The 16,289-nt window shown below is 37.4% G+C and overlaps 1 protein-coding gene across 2 annotated transcripts in view; it reads left to right on the top strand.

Moving 5' to 3' along the window:
- adamtsl3 (ADAMTS-like 3) overlaps positions 1 to 16,289 on the top strand; it is a 164,824-nt gene that overhangs the window by 24,044 nt on the left and 124,491 nt on the right. For both annotated transcript variants that reach the window (XM_015343042.2, XM_015343041.2), the window contains exon 3: positions 1,011 to 1,130. In XM_015343042.2, the coding sequence (XP_015198528.2) occupies positions 1,011 to 1,130 (120 nt within the window). The remainder of the gene's footprint in view (positions 1 to 1,010; positions 1,131 to 16,289) is intronic.

The following is a 16,289-nucleotide window of genomic DNA, read 5'->3' as shown; positions in this document are numbered from 1 at the left end:
GAAAAGTTGAATTTCTAAATTCTAGAAAATGTCTTTAGAATTAGATTAAGTTGTGTTTTCACATCTCACTAAAATTGCTTCTGTATTTTGTTAAACGCCTGCTGTACATCATCTCACTGAGTAACCATCAAATCAGGAAACACCATGAGTAAGGACACCATTCAGTCTGTGTTGATCACTTGTGCAGCTGGTATTAATTGTTTCAGATCATTCTGTTAACACTGCACATTATATTGAATGGTAGATATATTTGAATTCATTATGAGAACAATATATTTTTGGAAAAGGTCTTAAGTGCTAGAAATGTGAATGTACAGTAACCAACTTTAAGAAATTTACGGTTATTTATTTCAAGAACCTGTGTAACACATTTAAACTAACTGTGTCTCATGTAGAGAGCAAACTGGAAGAAAAAGGAAACATTTTAAGGTGTGGTTACCAACAGGGGTGTGGTCCCTTAAGTGCTGTCCAAAAACATGGCATTTATTTAGAAGTATTATAAATACTATGCTTGTCTAATGCATGGGTCCCACCTTTCTCTCTGTTTCTCAGTGTGAGATCAGATCAAGCCTGTGTGGAGAAGAATTATACTGTATCGCGCCAGTTAAGCCTTAATTAGATCAATTTAACACTTATTCTCTCCCAGGTACTGAAGGGGAGATAGAAATACCACTGGATTTTGGATGCCAAAACAGGAGCTCATTAGATGTTGCTCTAAGAAACAAACATTCAAAACAAATCTTTGATTTTGGTTAAAACTCCTACTTTTCAGGCAGTGTTCCAGCCCTATTTATAGAACGCTTTAAGACAATTTATGAAAGCTGTTCTCCTGTAAAACTGTAACCAGAAGGTATAAGGCAGAGAATGTTTTAATGCCCTTGTCAACTGTAAAATTTTAAAAATACCATTATCACTTCAGTGGGCTAATCCCTTCAAAGCTGTGTAAGAAAAATGTGTTATTTAACATCTTTGCAGTCTTTTAATTGGACATTGTTTTTTTTGTCTTACAGAGGGGAGCAGGCCAGTCACAAAGTGCTTACTTCCTTCCAGAATTTGCACTGTCTCCGCAGGGGAGCTTTCTTGAAGACACCACAGGGGAGCAGTTTCTGACATATCGTTACGACGATCAGGTCAGAGGAACATTTCAAAGTTAAACCTTTCCATGGTTTTTCTGAAGAGCAGTTGAGAAATACTTTTCAGAGCTAACTGAAAATCCATGTGTAAACTATCAAGGCAATCAAGCCATTTACTAAACAGCTTTGCTTTTTTATGGTCTTGGTTAGATACCTTTAAAACATTTTACAAGGCTGTAGAAAATTATAGGATTGCTTAAAGGTATATTGAAAAGTCACTCCCATGCATACAAAAAAGAGAACTTAGTTGACTCAGAAGATGATAGCTGCTGACCTCTCTTCGTTTGGGTCCAGTTTAAACCCCAGAGGATGTTTATTTAGAGAGGCCTTTACAGTATTTCAGGTTTACCCAAGAAATTTCCTGGGATAATAGCATTTAAACTGTGCTTCTCTGTGCTCTTCTGAACCCTTATCTGTTTACCTATTACCTCATTGCTTCTAAAACTGACTGCTGGAAGAGCTCTCCGCATTCACAGTTGGGCAATGTTATATATATTTTAATATTACTGCATCATTTTCTTTAGTAAAACCAGAAAGAGTTTTGGCTTCCAAAAGACCTGATGTATGAAAATTGCAATACTGTTTTCAGTTCAGAAGTTTCAGTTCAAACCCCAGGAACAAGATTGCGATAAAGAAGAGCATTTATCAATGTTTGCCTTGAACCCACCTGGTTTGAGGGGTGACCAGTTGGTCAGATGGATGTGAAAGACAGGACCCTCAACAATGAGCAGAAGACCTATTGCATTGACAGATGGTAGGAAGGTGTATCTGCGATGAATGCTGGGAAATAGAAACCTGTAAATATACTCTAGAAAGACAGTGAGATGAGGTGGGAAAAGAGGTTTTCCCTTTTACTGATCCTTAATCCTCAATTCTGAACTTTTAATATAGTATAAGCATTTTGTTTTAGCATGGAGCTTAATGGTTAACACTGGTGCTTCCAGGATCCATAACTGACTTCTGACTTCTGTCTATTCAATGTCATTGAGGGCACTTATGTGGCACCCAGAGATCTTTTCTTTTAGTAAAAGGAAATGCTTTGCAGAATTTCCGGCACGTTTCATTTTGCTGAAAGAGGAAACCTGACAACAATCTGAAAAGGGGTGCTTTACATTGTGGGCTGGGAATTGGGGAAAAGGAACAGTTTCCTGTTTTTTTCAAGTTTGCTTGTAGACAATGAATGAGATACAGATGTCATGTCAAGGGAGCCGCGAAGCTTCATTATTTGGAATGTAAATCTGTGTATTTTTTTACACATGAGATAAACATGTTTAAAAATACAAAAAATGGTCTTCACTCTTGTTTTGCAAGTAAAACTGTAGAACAGTGTTTTGTAAAATGTGTTGCATTTCATTTAATACAGAACAACAATGGCCTAGCAGTGCCCTCCTCTTACAGAATGCAGCAATGCCACATTTCTGAAGTTTATTATCATGTTTCTTACAGTTAACACATATTATGTATAATTCTTGTGAGACCCATTTAAAAGATTTTTGCTTTTTTATTTTTTTGCTTTTCGCTAACTCAGGAATAGTTATTTTTCTTATTTTTTTTTTAAAACAAAAATGATTTAGATCCGCTGATTAAGCCAATATGTTAATATAGGTAGTGAATTTAGAAAATGCTCAGAATTACAGAAAAATATATATTGACTGCACACTCTGAAAACAAATCAGTAGTATGTGTATTTTTCTTTCTTCTATGACACTTCTTACTTCTTTTATGACACTAGGATGAAGTGCGAATTTTCATTCTTAACCATGTTCAAGTATGTAATCTAGATGGAGTTAAAGTGCTGTTTTCATTAGCTCCAGCACAGTACTTGTCACCGTACTGCTGATTTTGTAAATTAAACAGGCTTTGCTTGGAACGTACACTGTGTTTTTTAAAACCAAATACCATGCAAACCTTAAGCCCTCACTGAGTTTCTAAATGTGCAGTAATTCACATTTCCTTCCTTTAAGGAACAGCTCGTTGTTCGTAATTGTCCGTGAGAGTAAAATAGATGGCATGCTACTTTGGTGTTTCATGTGTTTAACCTGGTCGTGAAGGAAGGAGATTTTGATTGAGGGATCTGGGCCTGAGCATATTGAGAGGAAATGGATATTATGACAAACTGAACAAAGGTCAAAGGTTATGCTAACAGCAAAAGGGGGCAACATGTCTAATTTTATTGCCAGGTGCCTGTTACAAAGAGCTGCTCCTTGATTTTGAGAATGAGTAAATGAATAGTATGGAAAATGTTTTAATAAATAAGCACAGAGATGTTAGAACAAATGAATAACTGTTTTAGCTCTAGTTCTGAAAAAGGCTAGGATCAGAGTTGCAAACCAGCAAAGGCTAGTATCAGATAACATTGAAGCATAACAGTTCAAACTGGAGTTGCAATGAAGATGGAGTAAAAAAATTAATGAGTTTATTGAAAAAATGAAGGAATGATAATAAAACAGCAAACCAACAAAGGCTATATAAGTTTGTAGAAATCCATCTGAGATTTTTCATTGTAATATGACTATACTTGAGTTAATTGATACAAATTTCTATACTTTTTAAAAGCATGATTTGATTTTATAGACATTAAAGCTTCTCTGCAGCACTGTGTGGAGGTGAAAAGATTTTTTTGATATAGGAAGTAAGACAATAATATTATTTTGAACTAATAGCTGAACTTTCAGTGGCTTCTGAAGTCATCTTATGAATATTTCACATTTTAATTAAAGTGTATTTTTAGATTTAGTTAATGGAAAGACTGCTAGAGACATTTATGCATCTTTAGGTTTCTTGCCAGTTGAAGTGCTGACTCATCACACTATTGACTGTACTATTGTTTTGCTACAGGGGTGACAGTGGTTTTCTTCTAGAAATAGATGGTGAAAACCACAGAAAAGAATTTTTATATGACCGTATCTAAAGGGCTGTTGAACGAATCTCTGTTTCCTGGCTGGCTTAAGTACTATCAGTGGCAAACCTCGCCCCTGAAATGCCTGGAAGTCCTTTCAAAAAGATCATTGTACTTGAAGCAGAGACTGTATCAATGGCTGGTACTATATATAGTTTTACACTATATAGAGTTCAAACTGGAGTCCACACGTAGATGGAAACAAAGCACAAATGCGATCTTCAAAAAAGTGAAAAAATGATGTTTGATCAGAAAACAAATTCCAGGTCTTAATAAAATGGAAATGAAATGGATTTATTTTCACTGTATGACAGAACTTGCAACATGTTTTTTTTTCAATCAAGTTATTAATGCAGGGAATCTGTTTTTTTAACCACAGAGGCCATTTCCTGTCTCTTCAGAAGAGTTCTTCTTATAGTCTTCTTGCAGTCAGAATCCTCCTCTAGAACAATGTTCTGTTTTGGATTAGATTTGTCTGGGACATCGTTAGTGGCAGGGTGATGTGAGCGGTTGAGCAGGGGCTCAGCCTCTGGCTCAGGGAGGTTTAGGACATTGTTAAAGCCTCTGTCTTAATTAATGATTGATCTGGTCTTGTAATCTTGAAAAACAACCGCGTTACAGTATCATGAAGGCATTCTGAACCCTGGGTGTGACAGAGTTTAGTTATGATAAATTATTAAATTAATTAAATTATTCAATTTTAATAATGCCTTTCACACAGAAAAAAATAAAATAAAAACAAATCTTGTGAATTATTTAGTGGTAAATTGAGATAGGTGGAGTAGTCTTGAAGTGACATCATCCATCAGCAGGTTATTATTAGGCAGATGTATGGGACCATCTGCCTAAGATGGAGATGGAGGATGGAGCTCAGAGGACAGAGAAGTTTTGGAGACCTCCTGCGCAAGTGGGGAAATCCTTATTGCTTGGTATTACTGTCATAGCTGCTTGTCTTCATTTTAGGGGCCCTTTGACAGGAAAATCAGTGCAAGTTACCACAAAGAGCAAGAGGGGAGGTGAAAGAGAAGAGAATTGGGGGGACGGTGTTGTAATGTTTTGTTCTTTTTTTGGAAAATGTTCAATAAAACAATGATTTTACAAAGAAAGAGACGGCTCCGTTCAGTGACCTGGAGTTGTGTGGCTTTCAACGGTCTAAGAAATATACTGTATTATATGATGATTTATCAGAAAACAATAGTTATTTGTGATGTTGTAATAACCGCAACAGGACTGTTTCAAAATGTGCTGCTGTTCAACCGAAATGACGGCATACCAAAAATCAAACAGGCAGGACTTTATAGATAATCCACTGGGAAGCTGGCCTGGATGATTTGACTCGGTCACCGACTGGCTGTTGGCTCACAGAATTTGGAGCTCTGCCATCGAGGTCGATCTGTAAGTGATTGAAATTTAGCTCCTTGACTTTTTCGTGAAATCTGGGGCCGCACAGAAACAACAAGCCTCTTCCAATAAACGCTTCCAGGTACCTACCAGGTTCTAACCATTTTACAAGGGCTTTTCTCAAGCAGATTGGAAGCATGCGCTGGGAGTCGTTATTCCAGGTAATTTCGGGTCTCTCCTGATAAATTGCTTTCTGGCGAAGGACTGTATTATTGTAACCCTACTCCAGAACTGGCTCCAGAGTTTTGCCGAGGGACCTGTGGCAGAGTCCCGTTTATGCTATTAAAGATTTTTAAATGGTTTAGGTGCATGGCGGTGCAACAGCATGCCTTCCCAGAAAGCTCATGATTTACTCTGGCGTGAGCACAAACACAGCCTACAGCGGGTGAGGTTCTGCAGGACTGTGGTCGACGCACAGCACTCACACAAATAAAGGGATGAATCTATTATTAAGAACAAGGGTATGATCTGAAGCTAACATGTGCTCTCTTCTCTGGGTATAGATTGATATTCACAGTCTAGAATACTGTGAGGTTTGTGGATTTAATGGTCAAAATCTACTGGAGGGGAATTTTGTCTGTAAAATTAGAAACACGTAACTCTTCCTGCAAAATTGGGAAAATGCACAAATAATAGAACAAGGTGAAAATACTGCTTAGGTTTAAAATTCTGAACTTTTAGTGGTGTTCTAGAGGGGAAGCTCAATTGCTTATGATGGGTGTCTGACAAATGACATAAAGAGCTTGTATACTTATGATAAAACACAGAAATAATTTTCATTGACTGTTGGTTGCAATTGTTAAAAAATAAGTCAAAAGATCCAGAAACATACAGCATATGTATCTATACCACATATAGTGTTTTTGGGGGCTAAAAATATCTTCCATGATTAATCAGACATTCAGGAATATTAATCCACACCTTCACCCCTATTAGTCTGTCAAACTGAGGGTTTTACTGTAATTTTTTCCAACAATGGCCTTTAGGAAATGAGCCAATGAGCCATCTTTCCAGTTGTCTTCAGTGAAAAAAGTCTCTGAGGTCTTGGTGTAAAGCACATTCAGATTGTTTGTATTGTGTGTTTCTCTTTTAGCTCTTGCAAAATTAGTTGGAAATCTCACATTAATATAATGGTGATGTTTGCATGTGTTATTGATAATGTGTGCATAATATGTTTGAGTTAATACCTTATTATTACAACATGGGAGAATCCCTTCCACTATAGATTGGTGATTTCCAGAAGCCAGGTGTTTTCTTTTTTACTGTTGATAGAATACTGTTCTTTATTTTGTTCCTGTTTTTATCACATCTTTGTTGTTTTACATGTTGGTTAGACAGGCTAGTTCCTGCTTCCTCATGATGTTGCCAGGAAAAAATAAATGGAAGGATATTTCTCAGAGATAATCTTAATTATCTGGATAATTCTACACTTGCAGTGTAGAAAGGCATAGTCTTACTAATAAAGAGACAATATAAAATCCACATTTACATCATTTACATCATTATATCATTTCATTGAGTTTTGAACAGAAAAACAAAACTAATGCCCAGATGAATAACTGCAGCAGGCATGTTATTTTTAGGTGTGGTTTTGCTGATTTGATTTATATCAAACCTGGAATCCCAGACTGTTTACCACCATTTCTGAGCCCAGCTGTCAGAGGGAGAATCACCATGCTACAGTATGTTCTCATGACTTTCAGACCTGATTATCTCTTGACTCATTGCATGTACAGTACCTGTACTACAATGCCTCACATGAGGACGTACTGTATATTGGAGGTCCCTGCTGAATTCTTGTTTTGAAGTCATTGCACTTTCAGGAAGAATGTCCTGAAACAGATATACTGTATATGCAGCAGTGAAAAAGGGATTGTGTTCTCCCAAAATGACTTTCATTGAGCAATGATCCTTGAAGTTAAATTTGAGATTCTGCTATAAAAGATTCAACAAAAACATTTTGAAGTCTGGGTTTCACACGGCGAAACTGGTGATTATGGATCCTCTGCTGCGTGCCGAGGGTAGCCGCAACCCAAGTACTCTGCCCACTGACACCAAAAACTGGTAATAGGAAAATCATGTTTTGTGTTTGGCAGCTTTCTGGATACTTAGGTCAGAAGCAGTAGTTTTTGTTCATTATAAATCACTATGTTTGGTAAACAGTATATTTGAGGCATATCTAATGTCTTTTCCTGTTTTACTCTGCCTACTTTAAATATTTTTTCTTTAAAGAGCATTACCACTTGCAACAAATGAGGCCAAGGTCAGTCTCTCAAAACAGCTTCTGTGAAATTCCATAGTTATATACAAAGACTGCAACTGAATGACAGGTGTACCAAAGAGTTTGTGTGTGAAAAGGTAAATTGGAGTTTAAATCTAATAGCGAATAGTTGTGATGTTTCTTTTGTACACAAAGTGAGCCTAAACTGAAACACACTTCAGCCACACCCTGGACTAAGTCCACTGTCCACCATTGATGATAATAATGGCAAAAGAGAAAGGACTTAATCTTATGTTAAACATGTAAAGAACGATATACAGTAACCTCCTTTGGCTGTACTTTGCTTTTAATGCAAATACATTACATTTATTCTGACACTATTGTATACAGTAATCCCTTATTATATGACCTTAATTTGTTCCTCAAAAACTGCTCGTAAAGTGAAAACTTGTACGATGGACATTAAATTCCTCTCACTTCCTGTTATGATCTCCATTTAGTTCCAGAACTTTAAAAAATTATCCTCAAACACCCAAACTTCACCTTAATACAGTAGAGAATGTTACCTATGAAAGTAGTGTGTATGAAACCAATTACCTTCTTGGTTAATTATTCAAGTAACTTGATTTTATTTAAAAAAGTTAACATGTAACAAACAATAAAAAGAAATTCCTCATTCAAGATGTGAGAAAGAATCTCTGTTCTGATATATTATAAGTAAACAAATAGGTAGGAATTACTACTATTAATCTCAAATAAACAAAAACTCATATAGTGGTTTCTCCTATAGCGAGAAGAATACTCTCCACCTGTCTGGTCAAGATCATCACTCACTCACAGAGTAGACACGCAGCTGAATGCCACCATGCACATCATCAATGGAACCCTACAAATAACCCACAAGATGATCAAAAACATCCAAAAGTATACCTGCACCTGTCACTTTCACAGTTTTTTAGAGGCTACTTGGTTTCCTCTGTACTTGTGTACTCATTTGAGTAGTTGTGCACTCTTGTGTAAGCTTGTGTACTCATTCTCCTAGGTCTGTGGACAGCATAGCTTCATGAAGGAGAACTGGGACCCTGGGCTTAGGCAAAAAAGACACCAGATTGACATGGTATTCAGAGGCAGTTTGTGGTTGAAGGTCCTTGACATTGAGCAAATTGCAGATGCCAGAAAAGTGGACAATGGCATCATTTTGAGTGCATTAGTACCAGCAGATACAGACTGTTAATTTGTCAGAACGTGGATGGTTACAACTAATGATCTCATCTAACTGTTTGTTGAAGGGTGCCAGGGTATTGGTTTCAACATGGCTGGTTATCTTGTTCCAGAATCTTACAATCCCTTTTTTTGTAAAGACATGCCTCATGTTTCCCATTTTAAAACCACTTCAACATACAGAAGTTTCCACTTGTGTCTTCTGGGCCATGTTTCACTTCACTCTTTCACACTAGTTCACTTGAGTCAGGTTCCCCCATAACCTTCTCTGTTTATGATTAAAAAGACTCAGTTCCTTTAGCCTGTCAGAGCAGGCACTTCCTTTACTCCAGGGAATGTCTCTTATGAAGGCATGTCTGAGCATGTACTCTTTTGTTCCTGACTCATTGAACTTAGATAATTATGCTTCAGTTGTTTTTAATTTATCATGACATTTTCTAATACCAGAGCTCTTTCAAAACCCTCAACATTGCCAAAGTCACATGTGTGTTACAGGTGCTCTCCTTACTTCTTCTCTCACAGGGATCTACCCTACATCTTCTTCACCTTTTAAAAACTATAGCCATCTCCAGTTATGAATAATACTGTATGTTGTTCTAAAAATACATAAAGTTTAAAGTTTGAGATATAACATACAGTACATAATGTACTGTATTCTGTCTTTGATCTCCATGAAAGGACGATCGCAGTCTACAGTATGTGCCAATACATTTATACTACACATGACTGTAAGTTCTACTAGAAAACTGGTACACATTCAACTTTTTTGTACTCTTTTCTTTTTTCAATGAACAAAGCAGTCCTGGTCATTGTCAGAGTAGCATTTAAGAGTCTTATGCTGTCAGACAGTTGGTCAACCTGAAAATCACATAATGGCCTTAAAAGGTTCAATGGAGCTCCGGTTCTTCTGGGATTATTTGGCTGTGTTTCTGACATGGCTGCCAATATGTGCATGTTGTTTGATACTGTAGTTTATTCCTACTTCCCTCATGTGTTTTTTTGAAAACATCTATTTTAACCTCCTCTTTAATGTGTAATTATAGAGGAATGCAAGATGGCCGTGCTTTTCACATACTGCATATTTATGCATCCATATGAAATGAAAAGTGTTAAAGGCATAAAATAGACTGTGTTTGGGTTGTTTTCACTGGCCTGTAATGTAAATTAGCTTGAGAGCTGGCTAGAACTAGATTGTTTTTTTCTCGTTAACGGTGTATATTAGCAACACGATACATGCACACACTAACTCACTGTGTGGAGCTGCTTTTGAGGTGTGTTGGTCTTTGTAAGGCTGAGACCCAGGGGATTTCAATGGAAGCCCTTCAGAGACTGAAGTCCATGCAGGCAGCTCCAGAGCTGAGGTAATCTCTGCTCTGTTTAAAATGCGTCACAGCTAATTTCATCAGAAATACAGAGCAGAGATCCTGATTATGTGACAAAGACAAAAATACCTACTTAAAATCATCATCCATATAGATTCCTTTTTTAAATTGCTCACTTTGTTTTATATTTCAGGGTTTCTTAAAGTCTTTAGTAGGGTAGAGGAACTTGATTTAAATTTTGGAACGTTTTCCTTTGGTAATTCTTCGTGGTGAATAGAATTAAGTTGAAATGTTAAAGGTCCCCAGAGATAATCATGGTGATTACTGATGTATTTTTTAGCTATGAACAGCGTGAGCTCTTGTGCTTAGCTGTGTGTCAGAGAGAGGGGTTGCAGAATGACAAACCTCTGTGTGGCTTACTGAACAGTCCTCTGCACCCAAAGATCTGGAGGAAACTGGTCGGCAAAGTCTGGAAAATCATTAATAGGAATGGGCGCCATGTGAGCTGGATCAGAGCGGGAGCTGTCAGGATCCATAGCTCAGCTGTCAGCTTGGAACTTTGTTTGAGTGTTATGTTTTGTGTGCCATGGGATTTATTTTCTTTCATTTCCAAATAAACCTAATTTCCAAAGCTATTTTTCAAGTTGGCTTATTTCAAAACATACTTTCTTTCATACAGAGTTTTTTACTTCTTGCAAGTTTGAGCGAAGGTTCAGTTCTTATTTCTGACCTTATTTCGGTTGTCCTGTTGTATCTCATCTAATTGACACTTTTCAAGGTCTGGCTACCTTTTTTCTAAGCATTTCCCCTCAGTGAAAATGAAATCCAGTGTGATCCTTATTTATTTGTAATATATGTTCTGCAAAACCACTATTCATAATGAACATATAGCAATATTCCTTTGAAAGATGCATCTGACATAAATTACTCTGAGGCAAAACAATTAATATTTCACCAGCAGCAAATGGATTGGGTGCTTGCTTGCAAGATGCAACTCTAAGTTTACAATTTGTTGGCAGTATCTTCTCTTCATGACAAAGTACAGATGTACAATTTGCAGTTTGCCCCAAGAATATAAAAAGATTAACTATGACATGTGTTTTTAACACTTTCCTCATAGTTTTTTTGGACTGTTGCCTTCTTTAAGCTGTAAAGTGATGAGAAGAGTAAATTTGGATAGCCTGGGGGTCCAGCACCAGAATGCACAGTATGGCTGAGTACAGTATATTTAGAGTTGAAATTTTACAGTCTTGACACACTCTTTCCTACCAGCAAATATGTGTCTATCGTGTTTAAAGAGTTAATGCACAAGGCTTTTAATGGTTTATCCTAGTGTCTGCTTGCTGAGCTTCAAGGTCTTGCAGGATGTTATATTAATTACACTAAATTAGTGTAATATGTCTATTTTGTCCTTTTCTTTTTTTTCCAACCTGTTCATTTTGAACCTAAATGCGAGGGATGACGGCTGGATGTTCATTGTAGGGTTTCGGAAGACTGAAGCCCTTTTCCTTAGGCTGCATTTGTTTCGCCATGAGGTATAAATCATCCAGGAGGCAGAGGAGAAAATGAATAACACTTGCGGTTTGAGCAGGAGCACCGGTAGAAACCAGAGGCATCTAGACTCCTGACTCCCATAAGGGTGGAGAATAATCTCTGGTTCTCGCTCTGGAATTCCTTTTTCTCCAGTGATCGTTTACAGGGGTTTTCTGAAGAACTAGAAGTGGAAAGAGCTTGTTTATACTTGCAGTAACCCTTTTCCTTTGCTCCCTCATATGTTTTATCATTTTTATGACTCCTTGAGTTAGTCATTACTTTACGCTGAATTGTAAAGGAAAGTGTAGTAGCCTTGACTTTCAGTGAAACTGACGGAGTAGGCTGAATTGATGAGTCAATATTAATAACATACTTAAGTTACCTGACACAGGAAATTGTAGTCTACAGGGGTTATTATGCTGAAAAATAATACCAAACGCATAGCCGTGCAAACATTTACTTTGATTTTTTTCTCTAAAAGGCTGCTGCTTATATTCTGTCTGTCTTCAAAGGAAGGCGAAGGCATGCTTTGTTTCCTCTTGTACAGAAGTAAGGGCTGTTGCTGACTGGAGAGAAGCAGCCAACTGTTCTGAATACTCTTTTGGAAGAACTGAACCAGCTGGACACCTGCTGCACAATTATAAGGGTTAAAGCTCTGTTGAAGGCTGTAAATTCAGTGGAGCGACCATGTTGCAGCAGGACTTGAACAAGTGTATTCCATGAGTGATTGATACAACATGACGAATGCAGGGGTCTTCGCACCTGCTGCTAAATGTTAGATAGCAACAGGTGAGACCTGTAAATCTAAAAGGAATCTATTAAATCCCCCAAGAATCTGTTTTAATTCTACCTTCTCCTTGCAGCTATGGTATAAATCGCTACTTAATGAAAAGCTCTCATTTTAATTAAAAAAATTGTTGTTTAGAGGTTATGACTCATTCTTCTGGAAGAGATAAAGTTTAATAAGAGTAACTGTGGTAACTGGTGGATACTGTGAATAGAATTGAGCATTAGGAGAAGGGTGAGCTAATGATCATGGTACAGTGAACTCATGATTTTTCGTATGAATACATGTTTCTTTGTCTTGCATTCTGGGGCTTAATGAAAATAAAAGGAACATAGCAGTAACTCATCATATAAACTGTCCCTTTGGCTTTGTAAGCAGTATAATTCACAAGGGGGGGAGACTGATAGGAACTGTGCAAAGCACAACAATCTTAAAGGTCATTCATTTTGTTCTCAGAGGCACTGTCTTTTCAACAAAACAAGTGAACTGTGCTTCATTTAACATTTAGAAATTGACAGAGACAAAGAACGTATTTTATTAGCACAACATTTCCTTGCCAAAATGCTGTACAGAAATGTGAAACAATTCAATTTAAAAAAGATACTGTAAGTGTAGCCAGCCAGACTGAACATTAAATTAAATGTCCCATGACCGCTAATTACACACAGTTGAACCAAATGTAGGCCACACAGTGGTGCAGCAATGCGTTCAGTTCCTGGAGTGTTATCTGCATGGACTTTGTTCTCCCCCTGTTTACATGGTTTTCTCGGGATGCTCCGGTTTCTTTCCACAGTCCAAAAAACATATTGGCAGAATAATTGGCTTCTGGGAAAATTGTTTTGGTGTGAGTGTCTGTGTGTACCCTGCAAAGAACTGGCATCTCATCCAGGGTTGTGTCGGATGCTTGCCAGGATAGGCTCTGGCTCCCTAACAATTGTATTTGGATGAAGCCGTTAGAACATAGATGGGTGAATGGATGGATAGATGGAAGAAAACCTGATCAAAATTAAATGTCCCAAGCCTTAGATGGAACATAAAAGGCCAGCAATGCAGCAAGCTGATCCCAGTGAGAGTTTAATTAAGGGTGTATTCTGATATGGAGGGTTAATCACTTCTCTTTAAGGTATACTTAAGTGATGAATATGAATATAAAGGCATAACTTGCTTAATACTATGGCATTCACTGACCTGGCTGAGTCCTGGCTGAATATCAGTGCTGTCGAAGAATGAACCAGGGAGGCAGCTGCAAGGGTGAAGCTGGGGTTGGCGAACGGTGTGGAAAAGACGCTTGCAAAGTTGTGTGCATTTGACCTCCTCTTGAAGTTGTGTTAATGGCACTATAGGGAGAAGGAGACCCAGCTGTATCTGAAAAGCAATCCAAATGGTGCCAATGACATGTTTCTATAATAGAGTGTTGTTTCACCAGAAAAGAGGATCTGCAACTAATTGTCGACAGGTTTAAAGCTTCCCTTCCACCAGCCCACCACCGGTCAATTCTTTTGCTCCGGTTAGAGACGATAGAAAAAGGAATACATGTACGTCAGCTGGCAGCTGGCAGATACAAACCCACTTTAAGTCCTTAAGCTAAAGTTGCTCCTTCATCTACTGATAAAAATGATAAAATGAGAGAGATACAATTCGGAGATACACAGAATGTTGTCTGCCAAGAATTTTAATGTAAACTTTTCAAGTTCAATTAAGCATGAACCGTTCAATGTAGTAGCAAACTTCTGGCTGTGACTTTAAAAAAAAACTTGAGTATAAACAACAACCTACTCTTGTAGAATAAAGATTTGGCTTTTGAAAAGCTGCCACATCCTCTTACTTTTCATAAATTCCAGCCAGTTTTACAAGGTTGGAGAGTCTTAGGTGAAGTCAACCAACTATTCACACATTAACGTTGCTCAGTTGATTTAATTAATTTTCTATCCATTCCAAGTGCAGATACATGTTTTAGCTATAAACAAAAGCCTTTGATCAAAATCCTGGCTTTGGAGAAACTGTTCCAAAAACTCTTTGTTCTGCATATGTTGCATTTATAAGACAAAAATTGTAACATTTGCTTAGTACTTCATGATTCATGTTTTATTTTGAAGGCCAAACAACTCTCATCAAGAGAAGTTCACCAAGAAGTATTTGAAGTTCAGCAATTATTTTATTTTTTTACATGTATTAAGATTTGAGTCAAAAGTAATATAAGGCGGATGCTCCTTGCTTTGAGTCTATGACTTATTGTATAAAGTATGTATTTTTAGAAATTAACTTGGTGTTTTTCTGGACATTTATGCACCTGTGTTTTAGATTTTTATCAAGCTCAAAAGTTCTGAAAACCCTGCTGTAGTGTAAAGGGTGTCTTGGGTGGTGTTCATCTACAGTACCTGTCAGTGATACCCTTTGCATTTTCTCAGGGTCTCACATGCTCAAAAAAATCACTTGCTCAATAGATACTATGCACTACACATAGAATATGCTTAGAGACAATAGATGAGCATCCTGAAAGCACTTGAGGTTCTCACTTCTTTTCTCTTCTTTAAGACTAATTACTTGCATTTCCCGTTCTACCACGCATTCTTAAAGTGCAAATAAGAGTAAAATCTAAATCTGAGGCTTTGGAGGGTCTGTTGACAGCTAAGAATGGCATAGAGTAAAGAAGTTTGATCAGATGGAATTAAAAAGGAATGAATACAGAGTGATCGGTGCCATCTTTGGGCAGCATGGAATATGCAATGTAGTAATCAAGGCTATTCAATACTGGCGAGCCATGTTATACCAATCTGTCAGGGCCTCAATTGTGCTCCAGTCAGAGTACCAGCCAGTTACTGTTATTATCACAGCTTAAATGGATCGCTTTTGCATTGTAACAAAGAGTCCCATGCATAGATTTTCCAGTGCATTACTCCATCCTGGGAAAAGCCATTGAATCACTTTGTTTGACTTAGGACTTTCAAGGACAAAATACTTATACCTGCTCCGTTGTGCTATAATAATTTCTTCTCCTTTTCAGTGACAAAATGAAAAACAAGTTTTCCCTGTTTAGGACTGCAATTATTTTTGGATTCTCTATAAAAAAGTTTTTCCTCCTAACTAGCTAAATTAGATGCCTACAATTTCTCTGAATCTCACTGATTTGAATTTGGCAAACTGAGCTCTCCTTTTTTGAAGGGATTTGTTTTCTCTGGAGAAATTAAACAATACATTACATTGATCAAAGAAATAAATAGTGGACTTAAGAAATCGAGAGTATGTAAGTCTTAATCCAGAGGTGTTCATTGGAAGGCCACATTCCAAGTGGAACAAATGTTTCACAGTAATTGGAAACGTTTTGCAAATCTTTTTCATGTATAGATTTGCATGCTACACAGTGACCTGAAATGCAGTAATACTAATTGAAGCAATATGAATTGAAATGTCAGATATTTACACTGTAGAAACATCTGCTTAACAGGCCATCATGAGATACAGGATGCAAGCCAATTTTTTCAGAGGATTCTGTCCTAAGTTCAGTATGCAGGTTACAACATCTTAAATTATTAAAGAAAGAAGGTCCTATGTCTCAGGAATGAAAGCACCTCAGGTGCTACTTTTAATGGCACAAACCAGGACAGATGAAGCCCAAACGAATGAGACCAGTTAGGTTCTCCTGTTCCATTCTGGGAAGTGAGTGATGTCACATTCCCAAAGTAATAAGGTACTATATGACTTAGGACTGAAATGACTTCCCCCTCTACTCAACTGTGCCATGTGCCTTAGTGCTAACTGTACTGCTCGAGTA

The sequence above is a fragment of the Lepisosteus oculatus genome, chromosome 5, assembly GCF_040954835.1.
Source record: "Lepisosteus oculatus isolate fLepOcu1 chromosome 5, fLepOcu1.hap2, whole genome shotgun sequence".
In the NCBI taxonomy this organism is placed as follows: Eukaryota; Metazoa; Chordata; class Actinopteri; order Semionotiformes; family Lepisosteidae; genus Lepisosteus; species Lepisosteus oculatus.
The sequence above is the reverse complement of the archived record's forward strand: the minus strand, read 5'-3'. Positions and strand labels throughout refer to the sequence as shown.